Here is a 20,500-nt window from a genome sequence, read left to right as displayed (position 1 = left end):
AAAATTGTCGCATGGAAAATTAATGGTACTCACTTAAAAGTGTAAAGGAGGTTATTCGTTCCTGTGTGAGAAAACCCCTCATTCGTGGAAATAATCGAAACATTCAAATCTAAGAAATCATCAAAGATCCTTCGTATTTCCTCCTTGAACAGCAAAGAATAACCAGCACAGATTTGCCTAAAATTCAAATAATGACGTCATTTAGATGTTTTCTGTCTCTTTCAATGCGTGAAGCATAAAATTACATTGGCATATGTGTGAAAGTTAGCCTTTCGCCCTAACAGCGTTTCATTCAAGAATTTCCCTGAGAAGTTTATTAAATATTAAAAAAAAATCATTTTTTATGACTTATTCAATTTTTATTCTTACCTCATCATATTCCCCACATCAATTATACTTTCACGGTAATAAATTAATCTTCTAAGAAAAACTGTTTATATGGAATCTTTGAGAATGGTTCACTCACAAGGTTGCCAAAGAATTGTCCGGTTATTTTGTTGAGAATTGGCTTCATTGTGTCAAAGAGAATTTTCCAGTTTTTATTGAAGAACTCATTTGCACTATCCCCGAGAACTTTGTCACCATTGAAGAGATTGCCGAAATTGAAATAAATTCTGAGGGAATAAATTAAAAAATAAAAGGAAGGAATTTTTAAATTAGACATAAAAAATTGGATAATTCTGAATGAAGAGTGAAATTTTACCTGGATGTTGTAAATTTAGTTCTATAATTCTCCAATTTCATGTACTTCTCATTGTTCCTCTCCACCAGCTTGACCGTTCCATTCCAAAAGTAATCATAATTGAGAATTGTATCGTTCATCTTTCCTTGTTCATTTAGTGGGATTGAGAAGAATTCCCCGCGAAGCTTATAATCCGCACTCAGAGTTATTTTGGGTATTTTATAGTGAAATTCGAGCTTGGTCGGATTTTCCGTGAAGCCCCTAAATGGTTGTTAAAAATTTAAATTAAAAAAAATTATTAATTTTAATTAAATACTAAGCAGAGATTTTTTTTAAACTTACTCAATTTTGTAAATTTTTGCCGTTGAATATCCATAAACTTTCAGATTTTTTAAATACAATTGGGCAGTCAATGCTCCACTTGAGATTTTCTTCACATCAGCTGTTTCATAAACGAGTGGATCAATCGTCGGTATGCCCAATTCTTTCACACCATTTGAATAATTTGCAATTATTGTCGAAGCGGTCTCAAGAATACACGCAGAATCACCATAGTGGCACTTTTTAATACCCTCTGCTAAATGTTCACAAAAATACATTATTTATGATAAAATTTATAGATTTTTAAGCATTTTTTTTTAATTAAAAAAAATTCTTACGTAATTCTGCAAAGGATAGAGATAAAATGCCAAAAAGTATCGGAACTTTATACACAAAACTCCGCTGACTCCACATGATGTTACTTTGTCGGAAATTCTTTGAAAAGTAATCTCAATCGTCTCAATCTCACAATTCTAAATAACTTTTTGTATTTGTTCTAAACTACCCCACTACTTGTGTAATCCATTTTTTTTACGTCAAGATGCTCAATAAATTAATTCAGATGGCATAAAAAATCCACAGGGTAGTACAAAAGAAATGAGGGGACTTTTCTATGTTAATTAAAATATTTTATTTCTTTTAAATTAAGAAAATTTAGTAAAATAATTTCTCTAGATTATGTCAAAATAAGGAAGTGAATCATACAAAAAAATTGGAAAAGCTTTTAAATCTATTTTAGCACGATAAAAGACAATTGTTTAAAAGAAATTATTTTTAAATTTCAAAAAAAGTTCTTTATTTCAACTTAAACAGCATTTTAAAAAAAAAATTTTTTTTGTAAAATTATGAAGAATTAGTATGTAATGAATAATCTTAATAAAATGATTTTTCTTCTTCTGACTCTTTCTCCATATTTTCATACATAGAGAAAATAAAAGTATTAAGTAGCACCCTGTGAAAGCATATGCGCTTATATAAAATGCAACAAATTAATTGCGTGTATGATTGTATGCAAAATATGGAATGTGTTTAATTGTTGTATCTATAGGAAATCACTACAAAATAAAGATCGAAGTTTTTTTTTTGTTGGGAAAAACTCTCTATTCGTTTCGGAATTTTCATCATTAATAAATCTTGTATATTTCACTGTGAACAAAATAATAAAGCTTTAAATTGACAATTATCTTATTTTGCATTGATTCGGAAATATTTTACGAAAAATTCACAAAATAAAGTTTCTTAATTAATTTATTCATTCGGTTGAGCTCATTTCTCAAGACTAACTAAAATAATTAAGAAAACACCTTTTATTATTTTTCCATCCTACAGTGTATTTCAATGTCATTTTACGGTCGTGCTTTTGTGACTTTTGTGAAAATTTTATTTTAAAAAATCCACAGAGGGTGGCAGCTGCGTGGAAAATGTTATTAAATGAAAATAAATTTTCCCCACATAAGTTTCTTTCTGTGCACTTTTTTGCAAATAAAAAAGCTTCGCAAAAGTATACAAAAGGGTTGTTGTGCCCTTCACAATAATAAACTTTTAATTACATTTTAATGAGAAATACTTCACTACATATTATTCAATTTTACAGCAAGGAACGACATTTTAGCTTATTTGTTGTGGAAAAGTGTAAAGAATAAATCATGATAAATGCAGGAGAAAATCTCTGTATACGCATAAGTTCTCATTAAATTCCATTTGGTTCGTGGTACGACGTATTAGGGTGGAAGATGCTGCAATTTTAATAATTCAACACTTACATCGCCACAGCAGCGGAAACAATTCCATCGGTGATTCTTGTACGATTGCTCTTGTATTGCATGTTGTACTGCATAATGCACAAAATAGTTACCCTTTTGCATAAATCTCCATTATCCTTCTACGCGGCGGTAGGGGGGAAGGAAAATTTCATTTGTTCCAAAGGCAAAATGCAACAGTGCGAAAAGGGAAAATGAAGACAAATTGATAGAATAACAATTTCAATGTGAAAATCCACAGAAAAATTTAATATTTCTTCCTTTTCATTTTCTTTATTGTAATGCAACTTTCTTATAACGATATATAATTTTAAAATTGATTCCTCAAATTTATTTAAATACTCACGTAATCCTAGATTTTTTCTTTTATCTTTTTTTTAATAAATAAATTAGTTCCCTTATTTTCTACAATCAATTCCAAAGTGAAGAACTTTCGTGTTTTTTTTTCTTAAATATTTTATTATACCAAAAATTTAATACCCTCAGCAAGAGAAGAGAATTTATTGCTAAAACTTTTGAAGAATTTTGATTTTTTTTAAAAAGGTTTCTTTTGATCAGTAAAATTAGTCTTTTGGCCAACTAAAAAGAAAAATTAATCAGGCTTTTACATTGAAATTAGAGAATTTTGATATTTTATATCTACATTATTTTAAAGTTTGACGTTTCTCGTTTAACTATTAACATATATTATTTCTAACGTTAGACGTTTCTTTTCTAACAATTGACATTTCTTTTCTAATATTTATCGTTTTTCGTCTAAATTTCGACATTTTGCATATCTTTTCGAACGTTTGACGTTCTTTTTACTAACCTTTAACATTTCTTTAAAAATGTTTGACAATTCTTCTCTAACGCCTAACGTCTCTTTTTAGCGATTGACGTTTATATATTTTCTGATTAAAACTAAAACATTTTTCTGTCCAAGAGATGCTTTTTTCGATCAAAAACCTTATTCCGTTTTTTAGCAACAAATTCTTTCAAAGTTCATTTTCTTCTCTTGCACGAGGGCACCATGAAAATGTTAATTTTGAATTTTTCATCTTGAATTTTTTACGGTTTTTTTTCTAGCCTATATGGTTGACACAATTCCCTCGAAATGACACAATTTTACGTTTCTTTTTTCTTTATTAAAATGTTAAATGCATTTTGCGTTTTTTTACGAGATTTTACGAACACATTGCTGTGTGGTTTTCCTAAAAGCCAAGTGTTGGTCACACCGATGTGGTGATTTGTTCAACAACCTGGAGGGGTTGGCCACCTGAGTAGCAGTTACCTGTTGATGGCCAGGCGCATCGACCCGTCGCCCAGTGGCAGTCACAGCCGTGCGATGTGAATGCCAAACCTTCGGGTACGGAGCGGCTACGTGAAGGATGCCCCTGGAAGCCATTTATATTGCACTGGGATCTGTGGATGTCGCACCTATGTGAAACAAAAGGGCGATTCAGTCTTTTCGGATGTACAAGAGGCTGGTCGGGTGATGATTGATGGGTTTTGTGTACCACCCACGCAGGAAAATGAATAAATATGCCAGCAGTGTTCTGCCTCTGAAGTGTCTTTGGCCCAGATTTGCGTCAAAATGGGGAAAGTTTTCCAGCTCTATGTTATTTTATGTATGAAAACTTGTTACTCTATTCAAATTTGTTGTCATAAAAAATGTTTTTTTTTAATCATAATTCTTTTTCTTTTTATGAAAAAGAATTCTTTTCATGAATAATTATAAAAAGAACACTATAATAGTATTTTTTTTTAGATTCTCGTAGTGGAGCGGGTTAAATCATTATTCTTGACTGACGTATCGATGTATTGCGCAAATTCATGGGTTCAAATCTCGCCACGTTTCATCAAATTAATTTTTTTATAAGAATAAGAAAAAAAAATCTCTAAGTATTACAAGTATTCAGATCCAGGAACATTTTCCAAATATTCTAAGAAATATTCTCATTGGAGAATGTTTTTTTTTTTAATATTCGTTAAATATTTGTCTAATAAATCTATTACGCCAAAATTACAAATATTTTTTAAATCTTCTTTAATATTAATTTTTCGAGAATTTTTCATTTAAATTTCCCCCCATTTTTTCTCATTTAAAACATTCAATATAAGTCAGATATTATCGTCTTAAAGATCAATTTAAATCAGCTCAATGTATTCAATGGTTGATTGATTTATTCAATTTTCGGCAGAAAATATTATTATGTATTTAACATCATTGAATTTAACGCAATGTAGGGGAGCTTTTTACACCAATATGAAAATAATGTATACATAGGTATATATAATAAAATTCTATGCAAGAGCGATGGAGGGAGATTGATAAGGAGCGAGAGTAAGGTATAACAATGAAAAGCGTACTATGTAATGTATTTTACCTTGAATAGCATCGATCGATTTGGTTGTGGGCCTGATGACAGGAGTGTGGCTGCTGGATGTAGTCACCCCACATGTGATGGGGAGATTGGAAGGCAAACGAGAGGCTTTTGTGCAACCGCCCATGATTTGAACCAATTGTTCCATTGGGACACACGCCGTTGCCGTAGCGGTGCTGCCGATGAAATTGGTGGTGTCCACTGGGACACCCGCCATTCGTCATACTTGTGTAGGGGCTATGGTACCAGGGTGCTCCAAAGCGCGATGAGTAGCTACGGTTGAGCAAGTCGGGGCATTCACTCGATGATACTGGCCCAGTGCAGTGGGACGTAATTGACCTGCATATGAGCTCACAGTGAATTTTAATGTATAAAATGATGCAGAGGAAGGCCACCCACGCATTGACTTTGGAGTGCAGGACAAACTTCACGAGGATGGATATGTACACACAACTTCTTCTTGAACAATACAAAGCATTTATGCTAATTTACTTTGCAGATTTTCAACAAAGAGGTATATGGGTGTATGCTTAATGAATAAAGTCAATTTGCTGATGGCCTTTCTTTGACTTCCGAATTAACTGTTCATTCTATATAATGAAAGAAGCTTAATATCTGTTTATTTATTTAAATTAGCTGATTTTTTGTGCCTTGCACCTCACGCGAAATGAGAGATAAATCAATAGATGCGAAGAAGAAGCTAATGGAAATGTGAAATACATAAAATTAACTCACCCATTTGCTGAATACTTCGATAAGTTCTGTCTGCCATCTGGGTAGCCGACAAAGAAGAGGAGAATGGAAGCAATGGCAGTGGCGGCTGAGCAAATGTAGTAGCCAGCTCTACCGTATCTGTGACTGGCATCATTGAGGAAAGCTGCCATTGGGACACCAAGGAGGACAGGCAGAGATTCAGCACTCTTGATGAAACCCCATGATTTGGTGAAGTGCTTTGCCCTCACCCGTTCCAACGTGAGCATCTTGAGGGTGTACCGATAGCCACCCAAGCCCAGACCATATGTCCATGCCAGGAGGCAGAGACTCCTGTAGCCGGACACCGCAGACAGGATCAATATCGAAATGGCAGCCAGTGTCAGACATCCCTAATTGACAGTGAGATTAAGAAGGGAGGATTTCACAAGAGCCATTCATCCCCCAATGGAGGGATTCTTTCGGTAAAAGTTTCAGGATTTTTCGGTGACTTTGGAGGGAGGGGTACGTCACACAGATTTCACCCACAACGTGTAGCCACCACCCCACGTAGCAACTTCTCTCGCCCACACATTAATTATTTGATTTATTGGATGATACTTCAGATAGAAGTGTGGCAAACTCTCGTGAAAATTATTTTTCTTTCTCCCTCCCGCCAAAGTTATTTTCCCCCAACTTGAGAATTTTATCAGTTTGGGGATTTCACGACGCTTTTCACCCGCAAATATTGGATTTTTCATCCATTTATGAACCTCTCTTGAGAGCTTTTACACGAACTCGAGAGGCGTGTGAGAATTTGTTCTAAATTTCCTAACTTTATATTAAAGAAGTTTATTCAATTTATTACCTTCTCCTATACATTATTAATATCAAGTAAATTTACACAAATTAACACCTTATTTATTTACAATTTTACGGGTTTTTTTTAAATGAATTAAATAGAATTTTTAATGACTAAAAAGTTATTTAATAAAAATTTCGTGAGAAAGTTTTCTATTTTAACTTCTTTTTGGAAAACTTTATTTTACACATTTAAAGGCAAAAGCTCAGAAAAAGCTCGAAAAGTCTATTATGTATTAAAATATATTCGAAAACTTTTTCAAGGAAAAATTCTTTGGAAAATTTTCTTTCCATAAGAAAATTGCAGAAAAATTTACTTTCGAAGAATTTTTTTCAAGACGAGTTTATATAAAAACTTTTAACAGTAGTAAATCTCTTAAAAGTTTATGGAAAATTTAAAAGAAGAAAAATTCTTTTAGTCATTATATTTCCAAAAACATACAAATAATTTATCATAAAAAAATATAAAAGCAAGAAATTTCCTTCAAAAGTGTCCCGTTGAAAATTTTTCATAAAATTCAGAGACAGAATAAACCTATAAAAATAAATTTCACCTCTTACTAATAAATATTTCATGAATTTTATGAATAATGGAAAAATCGTGAATCAAAATGCATTTAATCAAAATAAAATTCATTCGATTTATGGTCAATAAAATTAACATTTAATTATCATTAAAATAAAATGAAATATTGAAGTTATTTCTCACCGTTTTAATCGAATTATTCAATTTTATAGAAATGAAATATATCTGCTAATAAATCTGGATTTTCGTTACAATTCATTATCTGTATAAACAATGCAATGTGAAGCGCTATTAATAAATCTTATTAAATATTGTTTTATTGTAATGCAAAATTATCATTATCGGTGTAAATGTAATGAAGAAATTGAGCAGAAAATTTCTGCGTAAACTTCCAATTCATTTAATCTTTAACATCCCCTTTGATCTCTCCAAAGTTCAATCCAACTTATTAGTCACAATAAATTAGATTAGGGTTTAATAAATCTATTTGTGGATAGACGTGGGGATATCAATGGTTAAGAGAACATAAAGTGCTCTTTGTACCCATTAAATAGTTTGCTTTTGATTAAATTGCACCGAGAACTTTGAAAGTCTCTCCGTCGCATCATCTAATTAATATTCCGGAGAGTTTTCCAATAAATAAAGCTCAGTGTGTGATTTATCGGAGCAATGGAATCTTTCTCTCATTCACAGAGCTCTTTTCATCTCGCCTCCTCTCCCTGTATTGTAGCAACAATTGGATTGGTTTGCCTCTTCGCTCTGGGTTCCACACAGGATTTGCACGAGCAAATAAATAGGATGATGGGGGTGGTGGTTTGCACACAGAATGAATTGAGGGGTTATGTATGTATGTAGAACACTGACCTGACAAACGTATTGGCGAGATATGCTAAATTTCCTGTAGGACAGTCTGCACACACGATTAATTGTTGATCCACTGGCCACAACTCCAACAGCAATGGACAGGCCTAAGAAAGTCTGCACCAATACCAAATCCTGCATATCGTAGCTCTCTTGGTAACCATGGAGGGACTGGAAAGATTATTAAATTCCTTTTAAAATAGCTTTCATTGCTTTAAAAAATTCTGGAAAGCTCTTAAATTAAAATTTACTGAAAAAGGAAATAAGATACAGAAGTTACATACAAAAGAGGTTTTCTCAGGTTCTTCTTATTAATTTTAAAAAAATCGTTTAAATTTTATTGAAAATTAAAGTTATGCTAGTTTAATCTCCAAACAAACTACTTTGTGCAATAATTTCATTGTAGGTATTGTGTTAATTATGCTTCAAACGGACACCTCTCTATACCCCAAAATTAGGATAAATACATAATTTGAAAGCAAAATATAGACTTTTGTGTTAAATTATGGCTCTGGGCCAATCGTTATATACCCGCGTTTCTATGCAATATATAAATAAAATTACATAAAAACAACCCATTGTATGCTCAGGATATTTATGTTTTACCTTGCAATCCGAAATTGTCCCGAATTGAGAGGAATATTTTATGATGAAAGTGATGCCTAAAAACATTCCTGTACATGAGTATTTGCTGCAGAGGAAGGTGAAAGAAAGACTAGCACGTATCTGGCGGAAGTTCTTTCGTGAATTCACAAAATGAACATGGCATTATTTTCCTCTTTTTTCCCACCAAAGGGGTTTATGTTTTTTTCTTTTTCTTCACATTGCATGATTCTCAATTCCGAAAGGTAGTAAATTTTCTATTTGAACGGGGGTTTTTTAAACGAATTTATTTTTCAACTGTTGGATTTATTCGTTGGTTGTGGGAAAATAGAAAAATAATCTCTGACCACAAAACTACATATTCTATGTTTATACTTTTATAATTTTAATTGGAAGAAACTTTCAATGGAGAAAATTTATGAATTTTTCAATGAATAAAATATGTATGTTAACCCACATTGACCGAGATTTTTTAAACTATTTTTTTATAATTACTTTAAAATTAAAAAAAGGCTATTTTGAAGCAAAATTTTTATTCTCACAAAAAGAATTTTGTGAAACTAAATATTCTATACTATTTTTAAGCACTCAGAATCAATGAAATAAAATTGCCGAAGTTTCTAAAAATTACAAAGAGACAATTTGGGTTAATTTTTACTTTCTGGTAAATTTTTTTTCATGATTGATTTGAACATTAATTTCAATTGAATAAAACTCTTTCACAAAAACTCATTCGAAATAAATTTTATCACACATTTTTCTTTTCATTTTATTAAGAACATCCCCTAAAGGACTCCAAGGGTTCCCGACAGAAAGAAATTAGAAGCAAAAAAAATCACTTAAACTTCCACGAACTTGGGCACGGAAAATCTGCTTAAACTTTTACACTGAGGCGGAAAAGAAAATTTATTAAAGAGAAAAGTGTTTGAAATTGCTACGAGTTTTGTATATACAGCAAAATTAGGTTTGTGGTTTGTTTTTCTTCAATCCTTGTGAGCCTTTTTTTGCGTGCAATTTTGCGTTCATTGACGGAAATATTAAAACAAATTTATGGGCGGGAAGATTGGAAATTCATTCATGGAGTGAAGATAATGTCTTTATATTTTTTTTATGTGTGTTTGCTTTATGAAAACATTTTTTTGTGTGTGGGTGGTGAATGTTTTTCTTCTTTTTTTTTTAAATACATACCATATAAAAGATGGGTGTATAAATTCCGAGAGCGGCAACGGATGCTGAAATTATGAGTATCCGGACGGTGGATGATTTGCATGGGGTGAAGTCGAGAAAGGGTGGTTTCGGTGTGCGGATGTGTGTCTTCTTCTCTTTGACCTGCGGGTGGGGGTTTTTGGTTGAGGGATGCGAAAAAAACGAGCATGTGGGGGTGGGGAGGGGTTTAGGAAAAATGGAAAAGAAAGGCAGACAAAAAAAGGGAGAAGCGGAAAAAAAGAAATATGATGATAAGGTTCTTATTGTCTTGTATACTGGTCGAATAATGGAGTAAATGTGTTGCAAGGATTTAGTATATTCTGCGTCTTACCTTCTTTCGCTGATTCTTGAGATGGAGAATCGCCCTGCGTTGGGGATGATACAGCGACGCAGGGCGATAGAGGAGCCCCATGAAAAAGCTGAGTGCTACAAATCCCGTCACGGCCTGAAGGCCCAACCGCCATCCCATCTTCCTGTGATATTTTTCGTGAGTGTTGCGTATGCGTGGAAAAAACAAGAGCATTTACATAAAACTTAATCGTACCCTAAGCCGTCGTGGGAATTGTGCATTAAATTTAATTTAATTACTTCCCCGCGTGAATCTTCACCATTCAGCCCCATTCTCCCACGCGTATAGCACTGGCCACACATTGAGGATTGTTTTATATTGCAACAAAGATAGAGAGAATGGGGGCGGAATAGATGAGATACGGGGAAAGATGGTGATGTAGGGATGGCACAACGGGTGTGGAGGTACTTACCCAACTCCCTCTTTTAGTATCACCGAAAATAATGCTACACCTATCCCTTCGCCCGATAACGTAACCATTTCTACAAATTGCCTGCGTCGCTTGAAGTAGAGACCCAACATCACGGCAGAAGATTCTCGTACCATTGAGGCTCCAACACCAACGACAATTCCTATTCCATGGCACACACATGGTGGGGTTTTTTCACAATGTTTATTTTTTTTGGGGGAAAAGAAAAAGATACGAGTTTTAATAAATGGTTGGAAAAGCCTCCGTGTGGAACCTTTTTTTTTACAAATTTCTTTCTCTTTCAAATCATTTCAACATTTTGTACAATAATATGAGGATGAGTTTGATAAATTACACACATATACTCCAAAAGGATTGATATTGTTAGACGAATTTTCCTGAAAAGATCAACTTTATGTGGTTTGAGGAAAATTGAGGCAATTTTCCTATATACTCATACCTGTTTAATATGTATTCTTTAACTTTAAGATGTTAAGATTTCTTTTTTCAAAAAAAATTTTCGATTCTCCCAGACCTTTCAAAACTAAACTCTGGCATAAAATGGGTTAAAACTTTCCCTTCAAAAGGTTCTAAAATTTTTTTCTTTCATGCTGTAACGCGAGGGATGCTGCATAATGAAGAATCTTCATCAAGCTGCTCCACCTGATGGGCTATAATGGGTTTAATACTGAACTATATATAAAACGAACACCTTCCTTTTTTACTAACTTCTCTCATTTTATGTAAATTTTGCAAGGAAAAAGGTTTTTTGTGCCAAAAACAATTCAGTAAATATCTGCAGAGTTGCATCCATTAATTAAATTATTTTAAGGGCCAAGAAGAAAGTTAATGAAGTTCTTCGTTCTAAGGGAAATGTACTGTGTAGGGATGGAAACTTTATTTAAAAAACCAATTTCTTCACAAAATCACTTTCTCTTCACGTAATAAAAAATGTACTGGTAAGCTGACCAAGCTTACGGGAGCTGTGTTTCTTTGAGTGTACCAATTTTGTGAAAGCAAACTAGAATGCGAATTAACTTAAATACGCGCAAAGTCGGGAAAAGTTGAAAAGTCATACCCTAAGAAATCTTTAGAAGGCCATATCTCGAGAACGGATCCATAGATTTTCATAAATTTTTTTTTGTTTGAAAGGTCTTGAAGTCAGCTATAACATATCGAAAAATGAAAAAAATGTATGTCGCCATTTTCGAAAAATTCGAGTTCGAAATTTTCGAAAACTTTGTTTTTGACTTTAGCGCCTCTTGCGGTCATTTCTCGAAGTTGCAATGTTCTAGACATTTGTAAGGTTTCTCGAAACCTTTCATTTGCGGTTGAGTTGATCAAGATCGGACTTGTAGAACCCGAGATATGACATGCCAACTTTGGAAGGCTATATCTCGAGAACGGATCCATAGATTTTCTTCATTTTTGGCATGAAGCTAGATAATATGGTCAGCTACAACATATCAAAAAATGAAAAAAATTTATGTCGCCGTTTTCGAGATATTCATCGAAAACTCATCGAAAATTTTGTTTTTGATTTTTGGCCCCCTAGCGGTCACTTTTGAAACTTCGGATGTTCTAGAGAGTTGTAGGGTTTGTTGAGATCTTTCATTTGACCCCGGGTTGATCAAAATCGGTCAAGCCGTTTTCGAGTTATGGTCGATTTTCGATGAAAAATTGTGGCGGCCATATTGACTAAACGGCTTGACCGATTTTCGAAAATGAGGTATCGTTGGAAAGCTCTTGATGGCCCCTACAACATATCAAAATTTCAGCCCTCTAGCTATAATAGCGGCTGAGATATAGCGAAAACAAAATTTTGAGGTTATTCAAAATGGCGGACGGGGGGGTGGGGGGTAAAATTTGACGTCATAATCGGACGTCTTCCAGTCGACTTTTAAACTTTGCCGTTTACCGCAAGTCTCTATCTATTACCGTTCTCTTGCAATTTAACGTTGTACTACGGACGGCCGGACGGACGGCCGGACGGCCGGACGGACGGCCGGCCGGAAAAAATTTTTTTTTGGCGCATACGTTTTTTGGAATGTGGGGACCCTAATTCGTGCTCATCCCAAGTTTGAGCCCGATCTGACGACTTTCGATTTTGCTCGGTACACAAAAGCTGTGTCTGAAAGAAACACAGCTAAAATGCAGAAGAAATTTTCAATTAAATTTTTAATAACAGCAAAATGATTTAAGAAAAATTCTCATTTCTGAATATGAAAAGTGAGGTGCAGCAATTTCCCTACTCAAATAATTTAACATTTTATAATAGAATTTGTGGGTAAAGTGGTGCATTAATTCAAATTAAATATGAGAGTGAGAGAGAGAGAGAAAAAAGGAAATGAGGGAAAATTTGGAACAATTTCAACTTGGTCTACACCTGAGTGAGAAGTGTGACATGACCCAGAACAATTAGATACAATGCTGCAGCAATTTCTTTTCTACTGCTTCAACATAAATTTATTTCTGTTTTCCCTTTGTTTTTTTTTGTTTTATATGTGTGTGTGTGTGTGTGTGTGTGTAAAAAACAACAAGAGAAATACATACTTTTGATTAAAAAGGAACATCGCCATGGGAAGATATATAAAATACATTACATACATAAATGTACATAAATCATTTCCTTTCGTATACGTCTTGTTTATTTCAAAATTCTTTTTCCACCTTTTATTATCAATGGTTTTCGCGCAATTCTGTTTGTAAAACTTCTTCGTATCTTCTTTTGGGGGGGATGAAGAGCCTGTAAGGGAGAGAGAGATGGAAAATCCTCCCTCTCCATTGAGGATGCGGCTTTTAATTTATTTTCCCCATTTTTAATTCACTTCACATTCCAATTTAATCTCAATTTATGAATTTGTCTCACGCACAGCTATTTCCAACACATTGTCGAAATACGCCTGAATTTATATAGGACGACAAGCGAGGAGAGGAAGGGGCAAGAAGCTTTTGGCTCCTGATGGAGGGATCACTTGAGAAAGCTGCCTGAGAATTTGATGAGAGAGAAATTATACGACCGCACTTGAAAATTTCTTCTACTAATTACATCTATTGCTGAGGAAAGGAAGCGTTTGAGATTGCATTTTAAACGCCTTCATCCATATTTTCAACCCTCTCAAATATTCCCACGTCTTTGTTAATTAGAACACATTTATTGACTTTTTTTTTGAGGGGAAGTAAAGTCATGGTTTGAAGCTTCTAAATTCAACAATTCTCAAACTCGTGCAGAGATTAAACCCATAAAGTTGAAATTCTCAAAGGAAATCTTGGAGTTAAAGTTCTTAATGTTTTTTTTTTCTTGTTAATAAAAGTGAACTCACCGTAACTGAAGGCAACTTGATGGAATTGTGTTGCAAAAGAGGTGAATAGGATACCGAGGGCAAGGACAAGACCACCAAGAACAGCCGTCAGGCGGGTGGATTTTCGTCGACAGAGCGCCACGACGATGGTGGCGGAGAGCATCGACATGGCCCAGCTGGCAGCTCCAAGCCAACCTGAAAAGACAATATAAATGCCATGAGAAAGTTTCCCACCAGCAATGTATGGCACTTCATTCAATCAACCCCCGAAAAAGCTCATTTGTACCCGGCGCCCCCACAGTCTTAATGACTCTTTTTTTTGCCTGCAATATTTCTTGTCTTTACGAATGTTTTTGCACTTCTTCCAAGTTACATGGTGTGGAAGAATTGGCTAAATACTTCGTATGAAGCATAGAAATAAATAAAAGAAAATTATATACAACGAATCCTTTCATATCTTTACAATATTTTAACAATACGGACTTGCAGACTCTGCAGATGCTTTTTCTTTGACTTATTTCAGTGTGAAAAGCTTAAAATAAATACAACTTTGAGAGTTTTTTTTAAAGGCTTTTCAAGTAAAATTATTCCTTTGTTATCCTTACGGTTAGGTATTGTCTTTAAAAGGATGCCTTTTTAGAATAAAGAGCATGACAATACGGAATGTTTTGAAGAGATATTTTTTTATTAAAGTAATTTAATTTCGGTTTATTCATCACGATTCTTAAAATAAAACAATGAAAAAATAACAGCTCTATCTTAAATAAGCTAAAAGAAATCAAACAATAAATAAATTAATGAAATGTCAATAAACACCTTAGGAACAATGCTGCAAAAAAATCTTCAAAGAAAAGAAAATCACTTCCAGATAATAATAATAATCTTTATTATCACTTCCAGATATTTTTGCACCATCAGAATGAATGGAAATTTTAATCATCTGCAGACACTGAAATTCTGATATGAATTTGTTGGGTCATGACAACTTTTGAAACTTCTTATCTGTGTGCGTTTCACTGTGAAAGGTAAGGGGCAGAAATAGAAAATCTCAGGTGTATTTTTGGCTGTATTTCCCTCATGGGCATGGAGCTTTTGTCAATGTATTGGCACAAAGCACAAAAGTTCGAATACCGAGGCACGTTAATGTTGATTACACAATTCACATTTTGTGGGTGTTTTGGGTGATAACGCTGAGATTAGTTTATCTCACGGTGTTACATAGAAGAATTTTAGCTCTAGACTGCGTGTGTGAGAAAAGGTATAAAAAGGCAGGTGAGTTCAAGGGGGAGTTTGATGAATTTTGTGGTGCGAGGGAAGTTTGTTTCGGTGCAAAATGAAGTGGTTGCATGTAATTTCAGTGGTGTGTTTGGCATCCCTTGCATGGGGTGCTAATATTTTGGTGCTCGAGGGTGTTGCCAGTCCGAGTCACCACATTTACATTACAACATTGTCCCAAGCTTTGGTGGCCCGAGGTCACAATGTCACATCTCTTACTGCGGATATGGATGCCTACAAGACAGCCAATCTCACGTATTTGCACCTCAATAGACTGAAGGAACAAATGGAGGAGGAATTTCAACAGGAAATGGACATGATTGAAATGGGGCAAACAAACCCCTGGATCACATTGTTCTTCATGTCACACTACATGATCAGCATGACGGATTCGCAGATTGAATCTGTTGGATTTCAACAGCTCTTGGCATATCCGGATGATTTTAAATTTGACCTAATACTCCATGATTTCCTCATGGGCCCCCTTCTACTCACATTCATGCACAAATTCAACAATCCACCCCTTGTGGGTCTCACAGCATTCTACTGTCCCAGCTACACAGCCCCAATAATTGGTTCCGTTCTACATCCTTCATTTGCACCCTATGGCTTCACGGATTCCTTCACAGTAACTTCTTTCTGGAGTAGACTCAACAATTATCTCCTCCATGTCGTTGAATACGCACTGAAGGAACTGATAGTGACACCCTTCTATCAGTATAAGGCTTCAAAGCTCTTGCCAGACTTACCGCCACTCACTCATTTGCAGCAACAGATGAAATTAGTTATCATGAATCGTGATCCAACGACTGACTATATCGAACCAACACTGCCAAATATCATTTCCGCAGGCGGAATGCAAATTCAAGCACTTAAGGAACTTCCGCAGGTAATTTACATCACCACAAGATTCCGTTTTCCTCTACATTAATACCAACATTCCATGAATTATATATATAAATGAATAGATATGTATTGCTTACGGCTTTCTCGGTATATATTGATTATCGATGATAGGGAGATTTATTCCTGTATAATTGAGAACAATGATGAGCATTTTGTGAGAAGAACAATAGCCTTAAAGAAGGACTTTATTCACTGTGAGGTTCTTGTTAATTATTTTAAAGATTCAAATCTGACAAGGAAAATGCATGAGATGTTTTTTTAAGGAAATTCTTGAAAACTTTCTGAACTGATTTTAGACAAAAGTTTTTTTTGTGTTTTCTATGCATTTTCTCATAGGTACATCATAATTACATTAAGATGAATAATCTCCTTTTACCTGATGGTTCTTGAAGTTACCGAGTACTGATCAAAAATTCTTCTCTTTTATTTAAAATTTAATTAACACCCTGTTTTTTTTTCTTCAATTTGCGAGATTTTCTTTAATTAGTAAAAGAGAGTAAATTACATCGAAAAAAAAAATCAGAGCAGCATGAATTATTCTGTTGTTCTAATAAGTACCTATTGTTTCTCATCCTCCAGATAGGCTAGAAATATTCTTTCTCTCTCGTATTTTTTTCCTTCAGAATTATTTTATTTATCTCGACTCATTTCCTCCCCAATTCTCTCTTACACATATTACTTTGCCAATATTCCCTTGGATTGTAATCAAATCTACAGAATAAAAAAAAGTTTAGAATTTCCACTTTGCAAGAATTCTCTCACGGCGACATTGTGAATGGCAGGTCGGATTAAAATTAGATAAGTTTAATTTTCTGATAAACCGTGTGACAGGCTTCACGTGCTGCTGCATGGCATTTTCTTATCTTGTTCTGTTTTGTGAAATTTGTGTTTATAGGATTTGGCAGAAATCATGGAGAAGGCGGACAGGGGAGTGGTACTATTTTCCCTTGGGTCAAATATGAGGAGTGATGCTCTCGGTGAGAAGAGATTAGCGGAGATTATTGGAGCCATTCGTGAATTTCCCGAGTATACCTTTTTATGGAAGTTTGAGTCAACATTAACACTGGATGTGCCGAAGAATTTAATTATTCGAAAATGGTTGCCACAGAATGAGATTCTAGGTGAGTTTTCGCACTCCTTGAGAGCCCGCCTATATTCCTACGAAGGGAGTTAGGGGTGGAAGAAGATAAATTAATTTATATGGCTTTGTCTGTCCCACCAAACAGCCCATCCGAATACAAAGCTATTCATCACTCATTGTGGATTGTTGAGCACCCAAGAAGCTGCCTGGCATGGTGTCCCAATGGTGGGGCTACCTATTTTTGCCGATCAATTCCTGGTAAACACCTTTTTTCAAGATATTTTTCTTCTCATTTTCAAAACTTTTGTACGACAAAATTGACAAATTGCTCTCTGTTTGGACAGAACATTAAGAAGTCCGTGGATACTGGCGTGGCGGTGACAACACAGTTGAACACCATCACAAAAGCAGCCCTGAAGGATGCAATTCAGCAGGTACTGACCAACCCATCATTCTACGAGAAGGCAAAATTGCGTTCAAAGCTTTTCCGTGACCAACCGGACACAGCACTTGAGAGAGCCATTTGGTGGTGTGAGTACATCCTGAGAAATCCGGATGTGTCATTCCTGAGGAGCAGTTCACTGGACTTGAACTTCATTCAGAGGCAATCAATTGATGTAATTGCCTTCCTAACCATTATTACGCTCGTGCTGTTTCTCCTCTTCACCTATATCATATGGAAAATCATTAGGAAGTGCATGGCAAAGAAACCGAAAAGCAATAACAAGAAGAAACTTCAATAGAGGGGAAAGCACTCTGTGGAGGGAAAATGTGTCAGAATTTCATGCAATCAGTTGCGAATTTTTTCCTGAGAATTTTCCCTTCTCAATGGGACTCAACAACAACACACACAAAAAAAAAGAAAACTCAACAAGATCGAGAATTCAAAAGTACTCGCTGCAGGCGAATGCAAGAAAAAAAATCATGTAGAGCAGAAAGTTTTTCCGATTTGTACCAACCAGAAAGGAAATCACATTGATGTTGGAACTAGTGAGAAAGAGCTTCGAGTGAAAATTTTGGCATTTCTCACGGAGAAATTGGAGAAATCTCAGTTCCACATGAATGATATGCAAAAATATGAATTCCATATACATATATTGTGAAATATATATTGCGGGAGTTACACAAGAGTTGTTCTACAGAGATGTTTATTTGAGAAAAAAAAGAAATGAAATGAAATGATTCACAAGAGCACAGTTCAATATTAATATTGTGCCACATTTTAATAAAATTATTCAATGATATTGCTCAAAAATACATTTTTAGAGTGGCTTTTTATTACAAAGTTACATTAATTTGTTTGTAAGCAAAGAGGGAGTTTTTAATTGAAAATTAATAATCATGAAAGGGGATAAAAAATTAACATGTTTTTTTTTTAATAAATTGAACTTTAAATAATTTTTTGTGAGGACTCTTTATTTCAATAAACTCTTTTACTTATTTTATAATTTTGAAATTCATTTCATTGTTTTATAAAAATCAAAAAAAAAAACTTTGTTTGATTTTAAATCGTTTATTTGAGTAAGAGGGTTAATTAATTTCTTTCACAAATTTTTATAAATAATTTCTATCAAATTTTCAGCTTTTTAGTTTCCGAATTTTTGAGAGAGAGAAAAAGCTCAATTGAATAAATAATTACTTTTGCCACTAAATAAACGTAAATTTGACTCACAAATTCGTGAAAAAAACAAAGCTTAATTTCACAGTATTTATGAAACATTTTGAAATTGGATTAATAAACATTGGGACATGTCTTTCATTTCATACGCCACATAAATGGTGATTTATGGAAAGTTCAATCAGGGACCGGTGGCGAGGATATCATTTATTCGTTTATTTATTGTAGGTGGTACCTATATCAAACAGAGCGTATAGATTTATCTATTTACACTGAGATCTCGCACCACGACCGCATATTTATGTATTTTACGGATAGAATTTTCAGATTAATTTTTAGGGCTTTTTATTTATGAGAAGAAAACCTTTAAGAAAAAAAAAACTTTTTGATTGAATAATGCATTTTGCTGACAACTTGAAGAATTTATTGAACTAATTTTTTTGATAAAAATTCTGTAGGTAAGAATAAACTTAATTGATGTTAAAACACTGCCCACAGAATTTAATAAATTACTGACGAGAATGACTTATTTATGACAATCCTGCAATAGTTTACTAAACAGACTTCGGGGAAAAAGAATTTTATAACAAATTTTAATTATGTTGTTAATAGAATAAAAAATTTGCTTACAGAATAATTATTATGCTTATAGAATTTATAGACTTATTAACAAAATAATAAAAATCACACTCAATGAAACTTACTACGAGTATCCACTGTAAATGTATTGACTGAACTTCCGTTTGAAATGTATTCTCTTCATCAAAAAAGGATCATTTAATTAAAATTACGTTTCCTGTATCTGAAATCCACTAAATCTACTTTGAAATAATTTAGTTTTGATGTGCAATAAATTGACATAGAACAGTTTATGGCAGTAAATGTAATAAACAATAAATTCCGGAAAAATATTCAACTAAACTCATATAGGGTTCGGTAGGAAAATAATAAATTTTATAAATAAAATTTTGCAGTTGCCTTTCAAGGAGTCATCTTGTTATTTTTTTAGAATGATTTACAAGATCCAAGTTATTGTTTTCCCTCGAAATTCCTTCGCGAAGAACGCGGAATCCAACCAAATCTCATAAGACTCATGGCAGGGAAGCATAAAATTTGCAAAATATTCTTCCTTATATTGCATTCCTTTTATTTATGTGATATGTACAACGAAAGCTCATTTTGTGTACCACACTTTGACTTTCGAAGCAAAATGAAATTATATTGAAGAACTTGTAAGGTTTTATACGACGCTTTTAGTAATTCAGGGAGGTTATTTTATGTGATGGTTACATATAGTAAATTTGATAAAATTATAAAATGATGTTCAGGAAACTTTCATTTTAGTGCAAAATAATAATTATTAAAATTTATTAAAATTGCATTTTGGTTCGTTGAGCCTTTTTAATGAGTTTGAATAAAAGCTCTATTTAAATGGCAATAAATTCATTTGAAATTGAGATTCCAAACATTAGCCATAAATATTACACGCTGAATGATTATAAGCCCGGATATGCCCAGGAATTGCTCGATTTTTTTTATAAAAGGATATTTTAACAGAAATTCTTTAATTTTGAATATTTTTCGACTTAATTTCAGAGAATTGATTTATTTTCAATCAGTTTTAGTTGTTTTAAATGTGATTGATTTCCTTTTAAAGTTTGAGTAAAAATTTTCCTTTTAAAGG

General features: G+C 33.8%; 3 protein-coding genes across 8 annotated transcripts in view; 1 reads left to right on the top strand and 2 right to left on the bottom strand.

The window, feature by feature from the left end:
• Positions 1-337: 337 nt before the first annotated feature.
• On the bottom strand, positions 338-1,443 carry LOC129790802 (protein takeout-like). 2 transcript variants are annotated; one of them, XM_055828536.1, is made up of 4 exons: positions 1,342-1,443; positions 1,025-1,259; positions 704-943; positions 338-614 (listed from the first exon to the last, which is right to left on the bottom strand). In XM_055828536.1, exons 1-4 carry the CDS (start codon positions 1,415-1,417, stop codon positions 413-415), a joined length of 753 nt encoding a protein of 250 aa, XP_055684511.1. In that variant the 5' UTR covers positions 1,418-1,443; the 3' UTR covers positions 338-412. The 2 variants fall into 2 exon arrangements, with proteins under 2 accessions (XP_055684511.1, XP_055684512.1); XM_055828537.1 differs by having other exon boundaries at positions 1,025-1,256.
• Positions 1,444-3,030: 1,587 nt separating this feature from the next.
• The window catches only part of LOC129790790 (monocarboxylate transporter 12), a 79,908-nt gene continuing 62,438 nt past the window's right edge, over positions 3,031-20,500 (bottom strand). For all 4 annotated transcript variants that reach the window (XM_055828514.1, XM_055828513.1, XM_055828515.1 and 1 more), the window contains 8 exons: positions 13,958-14,131; positions 10,638-10,797; positions 10,208-10,349; positions 9,859-9,999; positions 8,071-8,238; positions 5,865-6,232; positions 5,133-5,468; positions 3,031-4,182 (listed from right to left, as the gene is read on the bottom strand). In XM_055828514.1, the coding sequence (XP_055684489.1) occupies positions 3,975-4,182; positions 5,133-5,468; positions 5,865-6,232; positions 8,071-8,238; positions 9,859-9,999; positions 10,208-10,349; positions 10,638-10,797; positions 13,958-14,131 (1,697 nt within the window). In that variant the 3' untranslated portion in view covers positions 3,031-3,974. The remainder of the gene's footprint in view (positions 4,183-5,132; positions 5,469-5,864; positions 6,233-8,070; positions 8,239-9,858; positions 10,000-10,207; positions 10,350-10,637; positions 10,798-13,957; positions 14,132-20,500) is intronic.
• LOC129790795 (glutaredoxin domain-containing cysteine-rich protein CG31559-like) overlaps positions 15,174-20,500 on the top strand; it is a 383,040-nt gene continuing 377,713 nt past the window's right edge. The window contains exons 1-4 of one of the 2 annotated variants that reach the window (XR_008750622.1): positions 15,174-16,100; positions 17,013-17,238; positions 17,344-17,456; positions 17,543-18,694. The gene's annotated coding sequence lies outside the window, so the exon portion shown is untranslated. The remainder of the gene's footprint in view (positions 16,101-17,012; positions 17,239-17,343; positions 17,457-17,542; positions 18,695-20,500) is intronic. The other variant, XR_008750623.1, reaches the window with a different exon arrangement.

This window comes from Lutzomyia longipalpis, chromosome 2 (assembly GCF_024334085.1).
Source record: "Lutzomyia longipalpis isolate SR_M1_2022 chromosome 2, ASM2433408v1".
In the NCBI taxonomy this organism is placed as follows: Eukaryota; Metazoa; Arthropoda; class Insecta; order Diptera; family Psychodidae; genus Lutzomyia; species Lutzomyia longipalpis.
This window is presented reverse-complemented; position numbering and strand designations above follow the sequence as displayed.

What these genes read in the sequence shown, in the direction of transcription:
- LOC129790802 (XM_055828536.1), bottom strand. Translation starts at nt 1,417, where the DNA reads ATGTGGAGTCAGCGGAGTTTTGTGTATAAAGTTCCGATACTTTTTGGC. An exon ending in GCAAAAATTTACAAAATTGA is followed by an intron (nt 944 to 1,024) that starts GTAAGTTTAAAA and finishes ACAACCATTTAG; the next exon opens with GGGCTTCACGGAAAATCCGA. An exon ending in ACTAAATTTACAACATCCAG is followed by an intron (nt 615 to 703) that starts GTAAAATTTCAC and finishes TTATTCCCTCAG; the next exon opens with AATTTATTTCAATTTCGGCA.